General features: G+C 46.2%; 1 protein-coding gene across 1 annotated transcript in view; it reads right to left on the minus strand.

The window, feature by feature from the left end:
- Window positions 1-13,440: 13,440 nt before the first annotated feature.
- LOC126259930 (uncharacterized) overlaps window positions 13,441-25,445 on the minus strand; it is a 47,873-nt gene continuing 35,868 nt past the window's right edge. Inside the window, exons 6-7 of the mRNA XM_049957022.1 lie at window positions 19,782-19,864; window positions 13,441-13,580 (exon numbers count right to left, since the gene is read on the minus strand). Of these exons, the coding sequence (XP_049812979.1) occupies window positions 13,533-13,580; window positions 19,782-19,864 (131 nt within the window). The 3' untranslated portion in view covers window positions 13,441-13,532. The remainder of the gene's footprint in view (window positions 13,581-19,781; window positions 19,865-25,445) is intronic.

Consider the following 25,445-nt stretch of genomic DNA (forward strand, 5'->3'; position numbering starts at 1 on the left):
ATTCCTTAACTTCATTGACTTCGTCACCATCAATCCTGATGTTAAGTTTCTCGCTGTTCTCATTTCTACTACTTCTCATTGCCTTCGTCTTTCTCCGATTTACTCTCAAACCATACTGTGTACTCATTAGACTGTTCATTCCGTTCAGCAGATCATTTAATTCTTCTTCACTTTCACTCAGGATAGCAATATCATCAGCGAATCCTATCACTGATATCCTTTCACCTTGTATTTTAATTCCACTCCTGAACCTTTCTTTTATTTCCATCATTGCTTCCTCGATGTACAGATTGAAGAGTAGGGGCGAAAGGCTACAGACTTGTCTTACACCCTTCTTAATATGAGCACTTCGTTCTTGATCGTCCACTCTTATTATTCCCTCTTGGTTGTCGTACATATTGTATATGACCCGTCTCTCCCTATAGCTTACCCCTCCTTTTTTTCAGAATCTCGAACAGATTGCACCATTTTATATTGTCGAACGCTTTTTCCAGGTCGACAGATCCTATGAAAGTGTCTTGATTTTTCTTTAGCCTTGCTTCCATTATTAGCCGTAACGTCAGAATTGCCTCTCTCGTCCCTTTACTTTTCCTAAAGCCAGACTGATCGTCACCTAGCGCATTCTCAATTTTCTTTTCCATTCTTCTGTATATTATTCTTGTAAGCAGCTTCGGTGCATCAGCTGTTAAGCTGATTGTGCGATAATTCTCGCACTTGTCAGCTCTTGCCGTCTTCGGAATTGTGTGGATGATGCTTTTCCGAAACTCAGATGGTATATCGCCAGATTCATATATTCTACACACCAACGTGAATAGCCGTTTTGTTGCCACTTCCCCCGATAATTTTAGAAATTCTGATGGAATGTTATCTATCCCTTCTGCCTTATTTGACCGTAAGTCCTCCAAAGCTCTTTTAAATTCCGATTCTAATATTGGATCCCAACCTCTTCTAAATCGGCTCCTGTTTCTTCTTCTATCACATCAGACAACACCCTCATAGAGGCTTTCAATGTATTGTTTCCACCTATCTGCTCTTTCCTCTGCATTTAACAGTGGAATTCCCGTTGCACTCTTAATGTTACCACCGTTGCTTTTAATGTCACCAAAGGTTGTTTTGACTTTCCTGTATGCTGAGTCTGTCCTTCCGACAATCATATCTTTTTCGATGTCTTCACATTTTTCCTGCAGCCATTTCGTCTTAGCTTCCCTGCACTTCCTATTTATTTCATTCCTCAGCGACTTGTATTTCTGTATTCCTCATTTTCCCGGAACATGTTTGTACTTCCTTTCATCAATCAACTGAAGTATTTCTTCTGTTACCCATGGTTTCTTCGCAGCTACCTTCTTTGTACCTATGTTTCCTTCCCAACTTCTGTGATGGCCCATTTTAGAGATGTCCATTCCTCTTCAACTGTACTGCCTACGGCGCTGTTCCTTATTGCTGTATCTACACTCCTGGAAATTGAAATAAGAACACCGTGAATTCATTGCCCCAGGAAGGGGAAACTTTATTGACACATTCCTGGGGTCAGATACACCACATGATCACACTGACAGAACCACGGGCACATAGACACAGGCAACAGAGCATGCACAATGTCGGCACTAGTACAGTGTATATCCACCTTTCGCAGCAATGCAGGCTGCTATTCTCCCATGGAGACCATCGTAGAGATGCTGGATGTAGTCCTGTGGAACGGCTTGCCATGCCATTTCCACCTGGCGCCTCAGTTGGACCAGCGTTCGTGCTGGACGTGCAGATCGCGTGAGACGACGCTTCATCCAGTCCCAAACATGCTCAATGGGGGACAGATCCGGAGATCTTGCTGGCCAGGGTAGTTGACTTACACCTTCTAGAGCACGTTGGGTGGCACGGGATACATGCGGACGTGCATTGTCCTGTTGGAACAGCAAGTTCCCTTGCCGGTCTAGGAATGGTAGAACGATGGGTTCGATGACGGTTTGGATGTACCGTGCACTATTCAGTGTCCCCTCGACGATCACCAGTGGTGTACGGCCAGTGTAGGAGATCGCTCCCCACACCATGATGCCGGGTGTTGGCCCTGTGTGCCTCGGTCGTATGCAGTCCTGATTGTGGCGCTCACCTGCACGGCGCCAAACACGCATACGACCATCATTGGCACCAAGGCAGAAGCGACTCTCATCGCTGAAGACGACACGTCTCCATGCGTCCCTCCATTCACGCCTGTCGCGACACCACTGGAGGCGGGCTGCACGATGTTGGGGCGTGAGCGGAAGACGGCCTAACGGTGTGCGGGACCGTAGCCCAGCTTCATGGAGACGGTTGCGAATGGTCCTCGCCGATACCCCAGGAGCAACAGTGTCCCTAATTTGCTGGGAAGTGGCGGTGCGGTCCCCTACGGCACTGCGTAGGATCCTACGGTCTTGGCGTGCATCCGTGCGTCGCTGCGGTCCGGTCCCAGGTCGACGGGCACGTGCACCTTCCGCCGACCACTGGCGACAACATCGATGTACTGTGGAGACCTCACGCCCCACGTGTTGAGCAATTCGGCGGTACGTCCACCCGGCCTCCCGCATGCCCACTATACGCCCTCGCTCAAAGTCCGTCAACTGCACATACGGTTCACGTCCACGCTGTCGCGGCATGCTACCAGTGTTAAAGACTGCGATGGAGCTCCGTATGCCACGGCAAACTGGCTGACACTGACGGCGGCGGTGCACAAATGCTGCGCAGCTAGCGCCATTCGACGGCCAACACCGCGGTTCCTGGTGTGTCCGCTGTGCCGTGCGTGTGGTCATTGCTTGTACAGCCCTCTCGCAGTGTCCGGAGCAAGTATGGCGGGTCTGACACACCGGTGTCAATGTGTTCTTTTTTCCATTTCCAGGAGTGTATATCGTTAGAGAACTTCAAACGTTCTCGTCATTCCTTAGTACTTCCGTATCCCACTTCTTTGCGTATTTATTCCTCCTGACTAATGTCTTGAACTTCAGCCTACTCTTCATCACTACTATATTGTGATCTGAGTCTATATCTACACCTGGGCACGCCTTAAAATCCAGTATCTGATTTCAGAATCTCTGTCTGACCATGATGTAATCTAATTGAAATCTTCCCGTACCTCCCGGCCTTTTCCAAGTATACCTCCTCCTTTTGTGATTCTTGAACAGGGTATTCGCTATTACTAGCTGAAACTTGTTACAGAACTCAATTAGTCTTTCTCCTCTTTCATTCCTTGTCCCAAGCTCATATTCTCCTGTAAACTTTTCTTCTACCCCATCACCTACAACTGCATTCCAGTCGCCCATGACTATTAGATTTTCGTCCCCCTTTACATACTGCATTACCCTTTCAATCCTCATACACTTTCTCTATCTGTTCATCTCCAGCTTGCGACGTCGGCATGTATACCTGAACTATCGTTGTCGGTGTTGGTCTGCTGTCGATTCTGATTTGATCAACCCAGTCACTGAATTGTTCACAATAACACACCCTCTGTCCTACCTTCCTATTCATAATGAATCCTACACCTGATACTAAAATGTAGACTTTCACGGCCGGAAATATCATGTCCATTATAATTATCCGGGCTGTTATGCCGTGTTCGGTTGATGAATTCTGTGGTGATTCCCAACGTTTCGTCTCCAACTGCGGTAGACATCTTCAAGGGGGTCTGTAGCTCGATGGAAGGTCCAACACACACACTGGCTCGCTACTGACTGCCGCTAAATTCCGTGTCCGCGCGCCCCCGCGCCGCGGCGTGACGTCACGTGTTTTGAAAACGTCAGTGCAATTGGCCGCTGTCCGTCGCCGTCGATCGCCGTTGCCATCACCCAGTAGTGGACGGGTGGTACACACCTTCTTTAACACCGGCATCCATATACCGTTTAATTTCACGCCCTCCTCCTTTCGGTTGAAATTATTTGGGTGTTTAGCGATTTCGATTGCCTCCCTGTAGAGCCTTTCGTAATATCCACTCGTGGCCGCTAGTACTTGCGTCTCCTCGAAACGATTATTGTGGCTCCCTGGCTGGAAAGCATGCTCCTCAACAGCTGATCGTTCCGTTTCTCCTCTTCTACAATTTCCCTTGTGCTCTTCCAAACGTTTAGAAACAGTTCTTTTAGTGGTACCCACACAAACATCACCACAGCTGCATGGGGTCCTATACACTCCAGATTTTTCCAATGGTTTGCGAGCGTCCTTGGCAGGCTTAAGGTATTCCTGTATCGTCCTGGTGGGTTTGTAAATTACGGTAATATTCCGCTTCGTCAATACCCTCCTTACTCTTTCCGTTACATTTTTAACAAACGGCAGGAAAACCTTAGATTTTGCAGTAGCCTGTACGTCAGTATGATTTCTGCGTGGCTGCCTCAACGCACGTTTTATTTCGGCGGACGAATATCCGTTCTTCATTAGTGCATTGTGGAGATGTTCCATCTCAGCGTCGAGCAACTCAGGTTCACAAATATTTCTAGCTCTGTCCGCTAACGTCTTGGGTTTGCGGTACACTGAGTGGCCCAAACTACCATTTTCGTTTCTAAAACAAGCACATCGAGGAAATGTAATTTGCCGTCTACCTCCTCCTCCATTGTAAACTGCATTCTCGAGTTTATACTGTTCAGATGTTCGTGGAACCGGCTTAGTTCCTCCCTACCATGTCTCCACAGCACAAACGTGTCATCCATGTATCGGAACCATACATTTGGTTTCTTGCTGGCAGTACCTAAGGCCTGTTTTTCGAATTTCTCCATAAAGAAGTTTGCAATTACGGGACTTAGGGGGCTTCCCATAGCCACGCCATCCGTTTACTCATAAAACTGTTCATTCCAATTGAAGTATGTGGTCGTCAAACAACACTTAAACAGTTCTAAAATATCGGCAGGAAAAATTCGATCCAGCTGTTCCAATACTTCATTAAGTGGAACCATGGTAAACAGCGGTACCACATCGAAGCTGACCAATATGTCCTCCGGCTGGACCACTATGCCATTCAATCTTTTGATGAAATGTGTCGAATTCTTTATATAAGAGTCCGAACGGCCCACATGTGGTTTTAACAGCGTAGTCAAAAACTTGGCTAACGAGTAGGTGGGCGAACCAATAGCACTTAGTATCGGTCTTAACGGCACATTTTCTTCATGAATTTTGGACAATCCATAAAGCCTCGGTGGTAGCGCAACCGAATTGCAGAGACCTTTCTGTACACTCTCTTCAATGGAGGACTTTTTTATTAACCGCGACACAGTTCTTCCTATATGCTTGCGGATCCAGTAGATCAGTAATTTTTCTCTGATAGTCGGCCACATCCATAACCACCGTTCCGCTTCCTTTGTCAGCTGGGAGAACCAAATTACTATCGTCGTCATTCAGGAGTTTTAAAGCTCTTCTCTCACCCACAGTTATATTACTTTTCGGCGGTTTTGCATTGGCTAATATTCTCACTGTTTCTATACGGATTTCTTCAGCTGTTACAGAATCCATACTGCGAATTCCTGCTTCTACACTGGATATAATTTCTTCCGTGGGCACAAAAAGCGGACTAACAGCAAAATTTCCTCCCTTGGCAAGCACAGATGTCTCATCGTCAGATAACGAACGTTTGGACAAAGTGATAACGGTCCGGGAAATGTCTAAATGCCGAACAGTCTGATTAGGAAGCAAATTATCAAACTTCTTCTTCTGTCTACTAGACGTCGTCAACATACGCTTCCCCATGGTATCATGCAGTAGTATATCAATTTTATCCCAGTCACCGCTGCACAGTTTATTACTGATCGTAATATGGAGAGACATTAACTTACAGTTTGTGCTTTTGCCAAGTCCCGTCGGGTCTGCTGAATGCGCTCTTGTAGTAAGGCCTCCTCAGTCCGTTTGAAAATGCGTTGTGCCTTTCCCGAATAGAACAATCGCTTTATCTTCAGAAACTTCGGTATAACGCCGACGGTTCTGCGACGAGACAGGAATGTGAGTGAACACAAAAGCTGCACTCTCTTCTTCTGGAGTCATTCCAGGCATCGCACTTCTCTTGACATCTCCTCCCCGTAGAGAAGCCAATTGCACTGACGTTTTCAAAACACGTGACGTCACGCCGCGGCGCGGGGGCGCGCGGACACGGAATTTAGCGGCAGTCAGTAGCGAGCCAGTGTGTGTGTTGGACCATCCCCCTTGAAGATGTCTCCCGCAGACGGAGACGAAACGTTGGGAATCACCACAGAATTCATCAACCTAACACGGCATATCAGCCCGGATAATTATAATGGACATGAATCCGACACCTGTTATACAATTTTCTGCTGCTGTTGATATTACCCGATACTCATCTGACCAGAAATCCTTGTCTTCCTTCCACTTCACTTCACTGACCCCTACTATATCTAGATTGAGCCTTTGCATTTCCCGTTTCAGATTTTCTAGTTTCCCTACCACGTTCAAGCTTCTGACATTCCGCGCCCCGACTCGTAGAACGTTATCCTTTCGTTGATTATTCAATCTTTTTCTCATGGTAACCTCCCCCTTGGCAGTCCTCTCCCGGAGATCATCATGACACTTCTTCAGATACAGGCCACATGTCCTGTGGATACACGTTACGTGTCTTTAATGCAGGGGTTTCCATTGCCTTCTGCATCCTCATGTCGTTGATCAATGCTGATTCTTCCGCCTTTAGGGGCAATTTCCCACCCCTAGGACAAGAGAGTGCCCTGAACCTCTATCCGCTCCTCCGCCCTCTTTGACAAGGCCGTTGGCAGAATGAAGCTGACTTCTTATGCCGGAAGTCTTCGGCACCCAATGCTGATTATTTATCAAAATTTAGGTAGTGGCTTGGATCGAACCCGGGACCGAAGACGTTTTTGATTATGAATGATAATTAAATGGACACCCTATCTGCAAACAGGCGTTGATGTACTTCATTGGGGACATGTTGAAAATTTGTGCCCCGACCGGGACTCGAACCCGGGATCTCCTGCTTATATGGCAGACGCTCTATCCATCTTTTTTTTTTTTTTTTATGAACCGCTGCAGGAGCAGGACGACGGGTAGGGCAGGGGTCGACACCCGAAGCCTGGCCATCCCGCCGCCACGCCCAAGCAACGTGTTCGAGTTCGAGGATCGAAGGATCGAAGGATCAGGAAGAGGATGGAGTGGGTTTGTCGATGTTGTTCTTTTTATTTATTTATTTATTTAATTTTTATAAATTTTTTTTTGTATCATAGATTTATTTTTGTTTCATTACAAAGAAAGATCCTACAACTGCCGTAGCCGAGCGTCCGTGTCGTCTTCTCGTCTGTTGGGAGGGGTTCCCCCCTATTCCGTCCGTAGAGGATCAATATGCTCCAGGATTCTTCTTCATTTTCAGCGTCTCATACCCGGAACGCCCCAGTGAGCAGGAGGATCCGCAAATAATGAACCTAAATAACTTGCGAAACGAGTTCTGTACTTCGGGTGGCGGCTGAAAGCTGCATGTGTCGTCATCAATAGGGACCAAAAGTCGAGTGTGCCTTTGGGAGCATCGCAAAATATGTAGTAAACGGCCATGCCTTTTAGCCAGTTAACGGCGTTCGTTCTGGTTGATGGAAAGTATACGACGTCGGGGCGCAATACGTCATCAGGGGAGATAGACTCCGGCAATCGCCGCAAGAGTAATGCCAGCATGCGCTGCGTCAGTAGCCAGCACTCGCTGGTCGCGACACACGTCAGACGGTGTGCATCCGAGTCAGCGACTGAGCATGTCGGACACAAGGGGTCGTCCGTCAGATGTATGGAATGTAACCTCTGACGAGTAGCGAACTTCCCGTTCACAACCACGTACCACAATGAACGCACCGTCGTAGGTAGAAAAGCCGTATAAACCGCTCGCCACACCGTATTCCAGGCAACTTCAGGATGTCTGTGGGTGACCGTTTTTACAGGTTGCCGCTGCTGATAGAGGCGATAATAGTCTTTTGTGCTGGGCTTCCGTGTCGTCGGAAGTTCTGACCGTAAGTAGCTGAAGTCAATAAAGAAGTCTCTGATGTGGGTGAGTGCCGGTGAAATGTGTCCTACAGAAACCGGGGGATGCAGAGAGTGTGGTGTCACTTCCGCTATCACGGTGCCCGTCAGAGTGGCGTGGGCAGAGGTCCACGTGCGACGCATAGTGTTGAGATAAAGCGATCGCGCACGGTTATATACGTGAATTAAACCGATACCGCCCGCCTGCTGCGGCAGTGTCAGTGTGGCGTATCGGACTTTAAAAACCAGACCGGTGCTTACGAAATGTCCATATGCTGCTTGAAATCTGTCGGCCATCGTAGCTGTCAAGGGAAGGATATGCGCAAAATAGTTCAGTTTTGAGACAAGATAGGTGTTGACATAACGTGTTCTGAGGAGCATATCCAAGCGACGCAGTTTGTTGTCCTGCAGCCGAGCACGTGTCTGGTGTAGGAGCCGGCGGTACGTAGCCGCCGCCGTGCGGCGGACATTGCTATAGAATTGCACTCCTAAACACTTGAGTACGGGCACCTTGTCAAAGGGCACCGCCGTTGTGTGGGAAATCCCCCCTCCGACATCCATGTATTTTGTCTTCTTCACGTTGATGACGCTTCCAGCGACCGCCCCGTACTGGCGTAGCCACTGTAGCGCCATATGCATTTCATCCTCTGATCTGGCCAGGAACACCACATCATCGGCGAATGCACCACAACAAAAGGTCACGTCCCGCAAGGAGATACCAGTTAATCGCTGCCGTAGACCATGTAAAGCTGGTTCAAGCGCTGCAGCAAATAATATGCCCGACAGGGGGCACCCTTGTCGCACTGACCGTCCAACAACAATGTGACCAGACTGATAACCGTTGACCATCATGCGGGAGCGCGCTCCGTGGACCAGTCGAAGGACCACCTGTGCAAACTCCGGAGAGAGGCCCATGTGTTGCAAAACTGTGCGTAAGAAGCCGTGATCGACGCGGTCGAATGCGTGGTCAAAATCTACGGCGACAAGGGCGCCTCGACTTTTGCAGGCCGCCGTCAAAGCAATTACGTCGCGGTATGCTCCTAACGCCGTATGAATGTTGCTGACACCACCTAAGCATGTCTGATCGGTGTGGATGGCTTTCCCGATAGCGGTGTGGAGACGCGCGCGGAGGATACGGGCGAAGATCTTGTAGTCGTTGTTGAGGAGTGTGAGTGGGCGAAAATCCTGCCACCTACAACCACCATTCGGTTTCGGGACTGGGATCAAGATGCCTTCTGTGAATTCTGTGGGGACAGTGAAATCAGGACGGATCAGGTCTTGAAACATTTGGAGCCACTTGTCACCCATAAGGTGGTAAAAAGTGCGGTAGAATTCCAGGGGTAAACCGTCCGGTCCAGGCGACTTGTTCAGTGCACCACGTGCCAAGGCCGATGTCAGCTCGTCGGGTGTAATGGGCAGCAGCAGACTATCATCGGGTGCCACGTCACGAGGGGCGGGAAAATCATGCAACAGCTCGTCATAATCACGTACATTTCGCGGATCTTCCATGTACAAGGTCCCATAGTGTCTGGCGAACGTGTGCGCGATGTCCGTTTGTGTCACTGCGCGCCCGCCGTCCTCCGTGTTTACCGCCGTAATGAGCTGACGTTTGCGGTGGCGCCTCTCGCGCACAATGTGATACACTGACGCTGTTTCGTTGGGGATACAGTCTTGCACTCGCGCACGGATGCGGACACCGTCTAGCTGCTCTGTCCTGATGCGAAGTAGACGAGCTTTGATGCGTTGTACGGACATCTGACGTTCGGGAGACGGCGGTTGCGTCGCCAGCTCACGTAACGCTGTATAGTAAAATTCCGATGTTGCCCTTTGCCAGTTCGATCTGTCACGCCCGTAGGCCATCAAGGTCTTTCGGAGGGCAGGTTTGACACATCCCAGCCACCACAGCAACGTGGAAGCATACATAGGCAGGCGCCTGATACATCGACGCCACGTGTCAGTGACTGCTCGCCGACACGCTTCCTCGCGAAGGAGGGAGACGTTCAGCGTCCACGGGCCCCTGCTGCGTCTTGTGAGTTGTCGGGGCAAGGTGACAGTGCAGATGTACGCGAGATGGTCCGTGAAGGCCGTCGGCCAGAGTTCTGCATCACGGGTTGCTGTGCGGAGGGCACGCGAGACGTATATCCGGTCCAGACGACTAGCAGAATGGCTGGTAAAGTGCGTATATCCACTCTGGGTCCCATGATGTAAGAGCCATGTGTCGTGGAGCGCGAGGTCACGTATCAATGCTTGTAGAGCCGGGCATGGGACGTAATGCGGTATCTGGTCCTCGGGCCGCAGAACACTGTTAAAATCGCCGCCCACAATGTAATGGTCCATATTTCCTTGCAAAAGTGGGGCCAACTCCTCCGAATAGAAGACATGCCTGTCACCACGGTGCGAATAACCGGAGGGAGCGTAGACGTTAATGAGGCGCACTGCGCCAAGCGTGAGTGCGATGCCTCGCCCGTTCGGCAAGTACGTCGCGTCCGTCGCGTCTATGCCGTCTCGGAGAAGGATGGCCGTTCCTCCTGCGCCATCACCTACGGGTAGGCTGTACGTGGTGTATCCATATAGGTCTAAACACAGCTCGGGACGGACCTCCTGGAGAAGGGCAATGTCCAAGTCTGCCGCTCTGATCATGTCGTGCAACATGCGGGTCTTGACAGTGGAGTGGACACCATTTACGTTGACTGTTCCCACACGGTATGACTGAGACATATCAAGTGGCGGAGGCAGTGTGCCGGTGCAATCCCACAGTGATCTCACACACCACACAGCCATCCATCTGCATGCCGTGCATTACTGTGCCGTAGGAGTCCCTGATTGGCAGAGCCCTCCGGGCTCAATGTCAGCCATGGGCTCTGGTGGAGATATCGATGTTTGTTGTGCGGCATCTGCCTCCATATCGTCTGCCCAATCACCAAGAGACGATTGTGATGTCATTGGGGGCTGGACGCTTTCACAGGAGCCCACATTTTGGGAGTCGACGCAGTGCGCCTCGTTTTCTGGGCCACCAGATTTAGGAGAGTGTTCCCTGTCTTCAGGCACCTTCTGGTGAATGATGCCACTGGAGTCCGTTGCAATTGTGGGCGAGTCAACGAAGTCGATGGCTTCCGCCGGCTTCACATTCCTGTCCTGTTCGTCAGCTGACAATCGCCTCTTCTTGTGTCGCTTGGGTGATTTTTGCTTTCGGGTCCGAGATTCGACATCCACTGGAGGGCGGGGCTCGACACAGTCTCGGTCGCTAGGAACCCCTGTGTCTGATCCCGACAGTGACGGTGGCTGGGTGCCCACGACGCTGCGGTGGGCGGAGGCTGTAGGAAGCTCTGCACCGTTGGGCTGCGGCGTCGTCGACGGCTCTGACTCTCCAACGGAGCTGGCAGCGGCTTGAGGAGGGAGCAGGTTTTGATCATCCATCACATCATGTCGTGCCGCCTCCACATATGTTAGCGGGAGAGAGGTCATAGTGGATCGTTGGGGAAGTTCATTGCGGGGCACCTGAACGAGGCGGCGCTGCAGACACTCAGTTCTAACATGGCCCTCCTGGCCGCAGCCCGAGCAGGTCCTCGGTTGTCCATCATATATAACAATTGCGCGGCAGCCACCAACGAAAATATACGATGGAACGTGCTTCTTAAGTTCTATGCGCACTTGTCGTACCCCGTTAAGGACAGGGTACGTTTCGAATGTGTTCCATTTCTCCTCCGTGTGGCTCAGAACTGTGCCGTATGGCCGCAGCGCATCAACGACTAGGTTGGCAGGAACTTCGAACGGTAGTTCAAAGATGCGCACGGTACGCACCCCCAGACCAGCATGGTCAACTCCTACCACGCTCACGTTACCGTCTGCGTGACAGAAGCGAAAGCCGTTTGCAGATCGTTGGAGTAGTCTGTCGCAGGCCGCTTCGTCAATCAGTTTGAGGTACACTGTGCTGGTTACAATAGACAGATGAATTCCTATCAGTTCTTGTGGTTCGATGTGCATGATGTCTCGTAGAAACCGTTCAATTTCATGGGCCTTCGGTCTCGTGTACGATGCGTTGAACGTTAGTCTGATTGTAGCTTTTCGATATGAGAACGCCATGTCGGGTCGGTACAGGTACTATACGGCAAGACAACGAGGCGACCGCGCGCTAGCGGGTAAACAACAACACCTGCGGAGCACTGCCCGGCGCGCCGAGCCCGTTCGCACGGTAACACGGCTGAAAGCCGACTGCCCCTAGACCACGGGTACTTTCTCGTACTGTACGCTAAAAGCTTAAATGCACGAATGTAGGAATCAGTGGCTTGCATATGAACAGCTACTTACACCCATAGTTCGGGTAATACCTCTACTCTAAGGAGTGAAGTGCTTGTGCAGAGAGACAGCGCCGGCCGAAGTGGCCGTGCGGTTAAAGGCGCTGCAGTCTGGAACCGCAAGACCGCTACGGTCGCAGGTTCGAATCCTGCCTCGGGCATGGATGTTTGTGATGTCCTTAGGTTAGTTAGGTTTAACTAGTTCTAAGTTCTAGGGGACTAATGACCTCAGAAGTTGAGTCCCATAGTGCTCAGAGCCAGCCAATCAGAGAGACAGCGTGCTAGACTTAGGCATAAAACTTTGGTACTTGAAAATGTTGTGTAACTACCTTCAGGTGAATGAGCCCACCCAACAGCCGGCACAGTAGCAGAGGCTGCTAATGCACACTAGTGTGGTGGAGTGCAATTGACAGGGAGAAACAGGTTCGAATCCTGGTAAAAGAATTTGTAAATCTGTGGTAAGATCTTGTGGGACCAAACTGCTTAGGTTACCGGTCCCTAAGCTTACACACTACTTACTCTAACTTAAACTAACTTGCGCTATGGACAACACACACCCACGCCCGTGGGAGGACTCGGACCTCCTTCTAGGGAAGCCGCGCGGAGCGTTACAAGACGCCCAGACAGTGCGGTTACCCCGCGTGGCGAATCCTGGTGGTGAAGAAGCTATTAATCACAGTATTTCACCACAAGGAAGCAGAGATGTTGGCTAGCAGTTCCTGATCAGCAGACTTTACGCCATTATCCTGAATAAACTCCAAATCTCTTCATAATGTGACCTTACTGAGGGGTCACATGGCACTCTTGTTGGTAATCCAACCGTGTGATGGGTGCGTTCAGCACGGCGAACCCATTGCTATTTTTCGAAAGAGTCAGGATATTTGTCGGCACCAGGTTCCCTCTCCCCTATCGTCGCCATTAACAAAGTGGACATAAACACGCAAAAAGACTATATACACACTCACTATCGTCACCTGTACTTGAGACAGTTATACCTGAGAAACATGAAATGGACGCAGCCCAGGTAGTGTCAGTTGGAACGGCTTGTAGTAAGTCCTCAGTCACGTGCTTCATCATCAGCATCATCACTAATATAGACATTCACGCTCCGTCAGAAAATGTAATTGTTTTGAGTTCTCGCTCTAATAAACAACAATGAGGTTCAATAAAACAGTTGTTGAATTTTCAGAATTTTTATTTCTTATTAATGTCCTTACAACAATAGTAGCTGTAAATAAGTAACATAACTCTTTCTATTTCACTTTTTTCTAATCAAGCATCCGCCTTTACGATGACTTCTGCAAGCCGGTCATATACTGTCTGAAAGAACAAAAACACGTTTATTCGTAACACATCCAGTTTGCATTTGTATGTTTTTATCAACATATGCTGAAAAACGTATTGAAGATTTGCTGTGTGGTAATTAATCGGTAGCTGTAAAGTAACAAGGTAAAATGTTTTAAAGCGATATCGCAACATCATTTCTGGATAATACAGAGGTTTAGAAAAACTGTGACTTGATAAGAATTTATTAGAATGTAGAATCAACAGAAGGAGCACAGCCAAAACATACTGTAATCTAAGTGGAAAAAAATAAGTCGAAGAGCTTACCGCCAGACGTTTATTTTACAAGTACATTGGATCCTGCAGAAAGGTGTATCTGGAAAATGTTACGAAGACAATGATGTACATATCATTTAAGTACTGTAGTACATCGTGTCTAGTTTTCATAATTTGCGATGTGTGTGATCTTCGTCCGTGGTCGCGTAAGAGTCCAGAGGCGCTAAGAGCGCGAAATTTAAAATATTTTCTCGTGGCACTACGAACAATATTACATGAAGTGAATCACCGTTTTAATATCGCCCCTCTTTTGCTGTTGTTCGTCAGCGAATCAATTATACCAGGTACGTATACGATCTTCATATGAATAAATTATTGTTATAGTTCAAATTTATAAACGTTCGATAATTATTTATCACGGTATCTGAGTCACTGATGCTAATAGAATAGTAACTAACAAGAGAAGGAGTCTTGCTGTTTAGGAAATATATAATTTGTGATGTATTTGTCATTCTGTCTGAAGTGAAATGACCTGAGACAGTTGATGCTCATTTTATTTTGGTGAAATTTCGAAGCAGCAACTCCGTGATTTGTTTCAAATAATTCCACTACTAGTTACATATTAAATACAATGCTTTTGTGCTGCATGTCATCGTCAGTAAAAGCATATATTCTATCACTTAATCTGCTTTTAAATACGTTGCACTTTATAATGCAACACAATGAAATGATTTAACATTATGAAATATTACTGAAATACAGTGGTAATGTTAACCATAGCAAATGTATAATGGTGATTTTTATGAGTTTCATTGACGAGAACCGTCAATAGAGTAGATGGAGTTGTTCAATAGAATGGTGTTTAATTCAACCTTACACTTCACTAAATTACACGTAAGACATTTAATACACTCAGACAGGTTGCTGAATGAATGAATTCATGGTTGCCACTACTTTCTGTAACAATATTAAGATCCTAAAGTCTTTACAGAATTTATTTTTGGGTCTAGTAATATACACTCCTGGAAATGGAAAAAAGAACACATTGACACCGGTGTGTCAGACCCACCATACTTGCTCCGGACATTGCGAGAGGGCTGTACAAGCAATGATCACACGCACGGCACAGCGGACACACCAGGAACCGCGGTGTTGGCCGTCGAATGGCGCTAGCTGCGCAGCATTTGTGCACCGCCGCCGTCAGTGTCAGCCAGTTTGCCGTGGCATACGGAGCTCCATCGCAGTCTTTAACACTGGTAGCATGCCGCGACAGCGTGGACGTGAAACGTATGTGCAGTTGACGGACTTTGAGCGAGGGCGTATAGTGGGCATGCGGGAGGCCGGGTGGACGTACCGCCGAATTGCTCAACACGTGGGGCATGAGGTCTCCACAGTACATCGATGTTGTCGCCAGTGGTCGGCGGAAGGTGCACGTGCCCGTCGACCTGGGACCGGACCGCAGCGACGCACGGATGCACGCCAAGACCGTAGGATCCTACGCAGTGCCGTAGGGGACCGCACCGCCACTTCCCAGCAAATTAGGGACACTGTTGCTCCTGGGGCATCGGCGAGGACCATTCGCAACCGTCTCCATGAAGCTGGGCTACGGTCCCGCACACCGTTAGGCCGTCTTCCGCTCACGCCCCAACATCGTGCAGCCCGCCTCCAGTGGTGTCGCGACAGGCGTGAATGGAGGGACGAATGGAGACGTGTCGTCTTCAGCGATGAGAGTCGCTTCTGCCTTGGTGCCAATGATGGTCGTATGCGTGTTTGGCGCCGTGCAGGTGAGCGCCACAATCAGGACTGCATACGACCGAGGCACACAGGGCCAACACCCGGCATCATGGTGTGGGGAGCGATCTCCTACACTGGCCGTACACCACTGGTGATCGTCGAGGGGACACTGAATAGTGCAAGGTACATCCAAACCGTCATCGAACCCATCGTTCTACCATTCCTAGACCGGCAAGGGAACTTGCTGTTCCAACAGGACAATGCACGTCCGCGTGTATCCCGTGCCACCCAACGTGCTCTAGAAGGTGTAAGTCAACTACCCTGGCCAGCAAGATCTCCGGATCTGTCCCCCATTGAGCATGTTTGGGACTCGATGAAGCGTCGTCTCACGCGGTCTGCACGTCCAGCACGAACGCTGGTCCAACTGAGGCGCCAGGTGGAAATGGCATGGCAAGCCGTTCCACAGGACTACATCCAGCATCTCTACGATGGTCTCCATGGGAGAATAGCAGCCTGCATTGCTGCGAAAGGTGGATATACACTGTACTAGTGCCGGCATTGTGCATGCTCTGTTGCCTGTGTCTATGTGCCTATGGTTCTGTCAGTGTGATCATGTGATGTATCTGACCCCAGGAATGTGTCAATAAAGTTTCCCCTTCCTGGGACAATGAATTCACGGTGTTCTTATTTCAATTTCCAGGAGTGTATTTACACTGTTTGTTGGTAAATGTCAAATATGTGATAGAACAAATGAGACATCTACTTCCACATCTGAATCTGTACACCACAGTCTGCGTTATGGAGGGTGGTGTAGGGTACTTTGTGCGCAAGCATCATTTCACTTTCTCCCCTTCTTGTTACGTGGGAAGAAAGACTGTTGGTAGGCCTCCATTTGACCTCGAAATCTTAATTTTCCTTTCATGACCTTTTTCCGGAATATACGCAAGGAGGAATCAGTACAGTAAACCACGGGGTTACCCACAACGCCACTCATGTAGCTTGTGCCACTGGAGTTGGGAAGCTTTCGCGCTCACTAAATACAACAGACGAAACGCACTGCTCCTCTTTGGATCTTCTATAATTCCTCGATCAATCCTATCTGGTATACATCTTACAGTGACTAACTAAACTGAGTGCTTAAGCCACAGTATTTCTTATCACGCTCGGCAATGGTGTATCTACAGAAAATCATTGCTAGCGAAGAGTGGTAATTTTGTAATGAATAAAAAATCTATATACCGAAATTCGAGAAAGAGCGAAGGATCCTTTTGCCCCACTGCCCCCCGACCCCACACCCCCACCGACCTCCTCCAATTTCGAATGCCTGCTGGTTATGACGTACTTAATATTAGCTCTCTGTTATTACAAATAAAAATGGTTCATATGGCTCTGAGCACTATGGGACTTAACATCTGTGGTCATCAGTCCCCTAGAACTTAGAACTACTTAAACCTAATTAACCTAAGGACATCACACACATCCATGTCCGAGGCAGGATTCGAACCTGCGACCGTAGCGGTCACGCGGTTCCAGACTGAAGCGCCTATAACCGCACGGCCACACCGGCCGGCTCTTTTATTACAATCGTACATAAAGTTAAGTCATTTCATTGTAATTAATTTCAGTACAACCTACACCCTTTAATTCCTCCCACATTTTAAGACGTAGCAAGATATGAAGGCGACTTTGTGACATGTTTTTTTTTTAATTCTCTGCTCTTTTTGTAAATTAAAGAACGGTTGCGAGCAAAAGATTGTTTCCCATGGAAGGCACTTTGTTCATTCTAAATTTACTCATAATGAAAGTTGGTTCTGAGGTTACATAAAATACATTTTCGGTTACTATACATAAAATTGCTTGAAATTATCCGTATTTTTTAATAACGATCTTGTATATCTTCGTCTGTTTCCCGTTTTCATAACTGGCTTCACTTTTAGAAATAATCCACAGCATTCCTAACAGCATAAATTCGAAGCTAGGACCATGCCCTTTTCGCAGAGACATAAGACCTTTTGTGGGTGATGGCTTCCACTTACAAATTCTTTAAAGCCCAATGCCAGAGCACTGCACGGATTACTTTTGCGCGTTTTTTGAAAAGCGTCTGATGTAACTGAAGCGCCACAGTGGATGTGTTAGGTCTAAGTACTTCTAGACATGTAATTTGTTTCATAAAAACATCAATGTTCCAATTAATATCAATTACTTAAAACATTAATAAATATGCATCACTCACATATGAAATACTTTGCTCAGATTCGGAATCTAAGACGAATATGAAATCATTTTCTTCTCAACTTCGATTTTGACATGCTTTTAGTGACTTTTGTTTTGTACGCCATAAGAATGACATCACAAGCCTCCATAACAGCAGAAGTCGCTTCAGAGAAAGGTTGATAATTACGGAGTTTTCCGCGAGCTGGACCAGTTACTATGATGGGAGCAACAGTTTCAGCGGATTCGGTTCTAATAAACAGTATGGTGGCAACACTGAGATGACACAAAATGAAGGCGAGCTGTGCCGTTTTTGTGGTGCCAATTATTAAATTGTAATAAACAAACATTACAGAACGTTTATTTGTTATTCATTCATTCCAAATTCGTCTCGAACATAATATGAAGATATTGACTAGCAACTTTGGAAAAGCCAACGACTACAACATAGGTACGTCCACGGAAGTTACAGATTTGACAATCTGCTGACTGGGCCTCACCATTCACGAACAAAACATGGAATCAAAGCCAAATCTCAATTTATGAGAAGGAGTCGAAGGTAATCTGTGTGCCGGAGGTTACTTCTTTTGGTCATCAGTCATCTCGCTGGCTTGATGAGGCCCGCTATGATTTCCTTTCCTGCGCTAATCCCTCCGTATCAGAGTGGCAACCAGTTATTTGTTGGATACATTCCACTCTTTGTCCTACTCTGCAGTTTTTGCACTTTGCATCTCCTTCTATTGCCATGGAGGTTACTCCCCGATGTCTTCATCTACAATTGTGTCACTCCTTCTCGTCAAGGTTTTTGACCTGTTCCTCTGCTTGACAATACTGTTTAGAACCTCCTCATTCATTACCTAATCTGTCCGCCTGATTTTCAACATTCTCATGTAGCACCACATCTGAAACGCTTAGATTGTCTTCTGTTCTAGTTTCCCCACAGCCCGTCTACCACAATCATTCAATGCTGTGGTCCAGACGTACATTCTCAGAAACTTCTTCCACTGTTTAGGGCTACCATTTGATGCTAGTGGACTTCTTTTGGCCGGGAATGCCGTCTTTGCGTGTTCTGCTAAATCCCTCCTTACCTCGTCTGTCTAGGATTATTTTGCTTCGTAGCAGAATTCCTTGACATCGTGTACCTCTTGATTCCCATTGTTGATGGTAAGTTTCTCACTAATCTGATTTCTGCTACTAATAGTAACTTTCTTCTTTCTTCGCTTTACTCTCAATCTGTGATGTGTGCTCATTAGAATGGTCATTCGATTCAACTCGTCCTGCAGTTCTTCCTCAGTTTCATTGAGGATAACACTAACATCAGCGAATCTTATCAGCGACATCTTCTCAATCTGTATTTCACTCCACCTCCTGAACCTTTCTTTCATTTTGTAGGACAGCCACAAATCTCAATCAGTATTTGTTACTTGTCAGTTTAGTTCAGTTTGACAAGGACGTCGTAAAAACCTGTGGAATTTACATTGTGTAATTTCAAAAGAACGAATTAAATTTCCAATATGATAACTTACGTTCAAATTAATTGGCTTGTTACCTTGCCGAAAACAGAGATTAAGCTGGTGGTAGGTATCTCTAATTTCTATGATCATGTCTTTTATGCCAGTTTAACATTCCATACCCTAACACTTTCTAAGTTCCACAGTTTATGACGATGCTCTTGTTAAACTGCGTGGTACTTTCCAATAAAAGACATTGACTGCGGCTTACGACTGTCTTAAAACTTTGTTTCAACAGTGATTGTTGCCTATAAGGAATGGCTGTTCTCGCTTTCTTTTATTTCCGCCATTGCTTCTTCTGTGTATAGACTGAACAGCAGCAGATACAGACTATAGCCTTGTCTCATACCCTTTGTAACCCGAGCCCATTATTCTTGGTCTTCCATTCTTATTGTTCCCTCTTGGTTCTTCTACATATTGTTTACTACCTGTTTTACCCCGTAGCTTATACCTACTTAGTGATAATCTAAAGACTCGCTGGTTGCACCTCAGGCTGTCAGCTTACCTCATAGCCCTTGGCCTCCATTCCCTCCGACAAGCAGTCGCCTGCGACGATCCCGCATTCGCAGTAGCCGCTGCATCCTGTAACTGTGATACAAAAAGGCACAACGTCAGCGACTGTAGCACATGCGTGACGGAACAGACGTGTCATTTCCCTGCCATCTAGCTTCATAAGATTATTGTCTCAATACACACATCCTTAAACAATGGTTTAAACAAAGGGCGATTCATACAAAAGAGGCATGTAACAGAACTTCAATAAACATCTACATCTACGTCCATACTCCGGCAGCCATCTTACAGTATGAGGGAGAGGGTGTTTCTGGTACTACCACCTCACCATCTACCATTTGCTCCCTTGTCTGTTTCACTTGCGAAGTCGCTTGCGTAGAACGACTGCACATCAACATCTGCATTAGCTCTAATATGTCTGATTTTACAAAGTTTTTTATTAGGTTGCCTTCTTGTCTCTCTGTCTGTTTGGTACAGATTCTGCAATTGATTCTAAACTAACTTTCCGATGTGCTAGAGTTACGGAACTTATAACATAGCTCAGATCTGGATGACAATGCAGTATAAATTCGCTTTCATGTCTGTCTTATCAACATGGGTGGGAATGGGAGACAAAATGATTGCTAAAATCTGAAATCTCACCTGCTCTGCAGGACAGGCGTGTTGTTCAGATAGTACCAGAATGCATTCGAGGTGCCCATGGTTGAGCAGAGAGAGGGAGGAAGAGGAAATGGATATCACTTTCTTGTCTGTTTGCACTGATTTTAAACTAACTTCGTGATGAGCTGGAAACTTGACATTTTAAATATGGCTGAGAACTGGAAGGCAGCGCAATATTAACTCTCTTTCTTGTGCAGCGTGTGACGGAGGACACATTTCTGTACCTATGCCATTTCGCGCTTTTCCTGTTCTAGTCATAAAGGGATCGCGGGAAGAACGATCACTGGTGCCCTCTGAGTGAGTTTAATTCTCTCTGATTTTTACCTTCACTCTCTTTTTCGCGAGGTATACAGAGGTTCGTTGAGTTAGGTGAAGAGAAACTGAAATAAGCCCGAAATTTACCACATGTCTGCGTTGTAATGTCATCAAAATGTTTGAAATCGATTGAAAAATTTCAGACACACACATAGAACAATAAAATTCAGAGAGAGTACGTTCTGGGAACACTGGAGCGACATATCACTTCCTGCAATATGTCTTCATGAAATGAGAATAATTATTTAAATGAAAATTAATTATTAATATGTCACATTTTTAATCGGAATAAAAAGTATAAAATAATTTCTCCCAATCACCACTTACAGATAGTCCTGATAACTTGTGACGAAAATACTTCTATGATTTAAAACGAAAAACATCGGGTGCATGCAATACATAATTGGCACATGAATACTTCACCTCCTTACTACTGCACTGGTTGCTAATTGACACAAGCGTAGTTCACCAACTTACTATTATCTGCTGCATGCGCTCCAGGTTTTTAATTTTAAATGTTACAACTAACTTCACGGCTATTAAAAATTCCTTAATTTTGTCTGTTGTATTTCTGTGGAGGTTATGAATCTCTACGGGGCTAAGAAAAATTATTTATACTTTTTAGTTCGATTTAAAAACGTGGTCGATTAAAAATTCATTTTCATTTACTTGATTATTCTGTTCCGTTAAGAGCGACGTGTTGATTTCTATCTGCGAGGAATACAGTCACAAATCTCATCTGGGACTCAAAAACTCGTATTCTGTTTTTCTAAACGGCAATGAGAATTAAATCAATAGCCTTCGTCAAGTCAAGGAAGACAGCATGAATCTGGGCGTGATGTCTACGCCTCCCTTGTCTCATGATTGAACAGAGTGAGCTGAACTTCGCTACATCCCTGTTTGATGGATCCATGTTGATATTTAAACTTTTCAGTTCTTCAGGGATGCCACAATAGGTGATTATAAAATATGTTCAATAATTTTTGGATTGATGTCAGCAACATAGGCCTGACGCCCCTTCTTTGAAGCGGTAATGACGTGCACTTTCTCCAGGTACTAGCTACCTTTCGTTGCCCCAGTGACATACGATAAAGTACTGCTAGAAGGGGTGCAAGTCCATTTGCATGGTCTCTGTAGTTTCTCATAGACAGAGTACACGCAAATAATTTGGACAATACCTGTGCAGATGGCGTGGTAGGGGAGCGGACAGGAATAGTGCTGGGGGATCCGTTGTGAACGGCTATTGCACAGTAGGAGAGGTGGATTTGGACTTCTGAAGCCTACGCAGAATTCGTAAGCTACAACTAGCGAGTAAGCAAACTGTCTAATTAACTGGTTATGTCAAAACCACCAATAATTCGACAAATGTAGATGTTCAGAGACAGTGTTTTCTCCCTAGAGTACCAAGAAAAGCAAGTCCAACCACATGCTGCCAGAATGAAATCTCATCAAACAAAAAAGGGGAAAAACGGTTGAGTAGCGGACAATGTCGCTTACTACGATACTTACAATGCAAAATAAAGAACATATGTCACGTGGAAGTTGTGTCAGTTCCATGACAACCTGTATTACCAGAAACAAAATTTTCTTCTACTTCTTCCACATATTTCCGAAATAGTAAGGCCTTGGGATGTACTGGTAACTATGCTTTATTCCATTTATTCAGTGATTGGAAACGTTAGGTGTTCTTGCAGTACTTTCAAGCGAAGTTTTCAATGTGGTTTTTGCTTGCTCCTCTGTTTCTTCTGGCATAAATTTATTGGCATTGTGTATAATCGCACGTGCCTGCTTATGCAGAAATTCCACTGCTCCTTCTGTGTCCGAAGACTGCGGTGCCACTCTGTGTAGCAAAGAGATAGGAATGAGAATGGTCGAAGTACCGACCTTGCAAATGACAGTCAATTTGGGGGCCCTACCTTTGGAACAAAGGTGTAGAATAACATAGAGCTCTCGACAAAAACGCTTTTCTGTTCAAGAAACACGTTATTTTTTGCAGTCGTTACATCATCCAGTCCAGTCACCTTCCGCTACTGACGATCGCTTCTCAAGGTGTCGATATGACATCATCTGCATCATCAGAGTAGCACAAAGCAAGGGGAATTTGTTCTGAAAGAAGGCTGCCTTCCAGCCGTCAATAGTGGTGTTAGTGCTGTGAAAAACGTGTAAGCGAAGCCATTGTTATTCGAGTAGTAGCTATCTGGTTGGCATTAGGAGTGGGCAATTAATAGTAAATAATTGTTTTTTCGATTATTTTAATGAAGCAGTTAATCGTATCGACTGATTGTACCCTGAAATCGATTATTCGATTAGTTGTTATGTTGCGGTTTATTTATTTCTATAAATCATTGCCCTAAACTTACTTTTTATGATTAGAAAGCTTGTTCTAAGAGAATCGGTGTTATCATAGTTCCATTCCTCGATTGTTGGACTTAGTAAATTCATTTACCTGTTAACTATCGTTTTCTGAACTTTATAGGGTAATGGTAACTGGGGTACTGAAGTACATGATTGTCTTTTACAGTCGCATTGTTAATTTTCAAGTTATTCATCGGATGCATTATATTTCCTAAACATTCAGGGACTTGAATCACAACTTATATTTACATCAGCCTTTATCACCTTCTTCAAAATGTTTCAGTACTCCACTTGTTTTTCTTAGTCCCATAATTTTATTTTAGCGGCAATCTGCACGTTGGAAAGTGTACCACAATAATAAAGCTAGGTTACAGAAGTAATTCCGCCTGCCTGAAAGGCGGGCGGGCAGAAGAGGGTAAATAACACTGCTGCCGTGTGGTGAGACTACATGGGAGGGTGAATGTTTACTTATTTCCGTCCTGCTTTGATTACTCTCTGGTTCGAGCGCAACGTACCAATTAGCAATTATGGTATAATAAACGACACATGTAACAAGGTCTGTTGACAGCACGTCACAGAGACGTTCAGGTTCGAACACACGTGTTACTTTTATTTCTCAATAGACACACACAACAGAAGACTATGACATGCTATATAAGAGCAACTACTGTTAGATCTCTGATGTTGGCAACATCCGTGAACAGAACACAATCGGCATGAAATGTTCCGCCTTATGCGAACGTTATGCAAAGAATACTAGGGAAGAGTTCAAAAATGGCTCTGAGCACTATGGGACTTAACATCTTAGGTCATCAGTCCCCTAGAACTTAGAACTACTTAAACTTAACGAACCTAAGGACATCACACACATCCATGCCCGAGGCAGGATTCGAACCTGCGACCGTAGCAGTTGCGCGGTTCCGGACTGCAGCGCGTAGAACCGCACGGCCACCGCGGCCGGCTAGGGAAGAGTCCGTAAAGCTATACCTATACAACAAGTTAACACACAACAAACATCAAACAAAAAAGGAAAACTTTAAGTAAATAATTTTAAGGGTGTACGATTGTGTAACATTAATTAACTGCAAAGAAATATCGTTATATCCATAATCCATTAACAGAATAATTACGATTAAACAATTAACAGCAATTAATCGCCCAACCGTAGTTGGCAAGTTAACGTCACAGGAAGTGAACACTCAGGCAGTGTGTGCGCGAAATAAGATGAAATGGCTGTTGAATACAAACCCTAATCAACATTAGTCGGAGCAGTACGCGTAGAACAAGAGAGTCAAGTTGGTCTTTAGACCGTCGATGTCTCAACAATCAGCCACAACGCTAACACAAACCTAACGGTATTAAACAGCGGCAGTTTATCCATGTGCCACGTGTAGCACATCTGTACGAATGCGTAGTGTCTGTTCTTTCAGACAAGTCTAAAGAATAGATACAACACGTTCATACAATTGATTTGACCTTCAGTACGATTGCGCAACATCGTTCGGCCTCCAGCAGGAATCTAAAGTTAGCGAGCATGTTGGACATGGAAGGGGACTGCGTATAGGTGGCTCTTGGCGGGAATGAGAGTCGGCCCGGGAGAGTGTCGCGACAGTCTGCGCACTTGGAATGAACACCGTGGCCGGAGGGCGCAGTGGTTAACGCAGCTACCTAGTTAGCAGGAGATCCGGGATACGAATATACGAATCCCGGTCCAGCACATGGAGCACACATATTCACTCGTCGCTGCTGATTCTGCATAAATTCCCGATGCAGCTGATTTCATCAATTTCTTCCCTTTCCTTCATTTTCTTCCATCACCTTCAATTTGCCATACATAATGTGTACCAACTCACTACTGGTTCGGTGATGCTGTTTCATCATCATGCAGATTTCTACTTCAATAGTAACCCATAATTCTTTTTACATGATTCAGGGAAACTATAGTAAACCAATTAAAGATCTCTGGATGTGGAGTTTGCACAAAGATTGTTTCGAATGTGAGTCCAGCCTCAGCTGCTGAGACACGTTATTCAGGACAGAGGTTGGAAGGGAAGTAGAGAAGTAGCAGGGAACTGGATGCTTAAAAGGAGTGATGGGGCAGATATCTGGAAGTGCACTGCCCGAGCTCGTAGACCGATGACGGAGTTCGAGTACCGGTGTGGCACACACGAGGAATAATCCTAAAGTTTTAATTTTCACCTCAGGAAACTTGATGATGAAGTTTATTCGTAATCTACATGTCGACTCTTCAACCTTGTATGTATCAGTCTGCATCTTGGCTTTTAGGAAGTTTCCACTTCGTTGTCATTCTGTAAATGCCTACCAC

The sequence above is a fragment of the Schistocerca nitens genome, chromosome 5 (genome assembly GCF_023898315.1).
Source record: "Schistocerca nitens isolate TAMUIC-IGC-003100 chromosome 5, iqSchNite1.1, whole genome shotgun sequence".
NCBI classification, from domain to species: Eukaryota; Metazoa; Arthropoda; class Insecta; order Orthoptera; family Acrididae; genus Schistocerca; species Schistocerca nitens.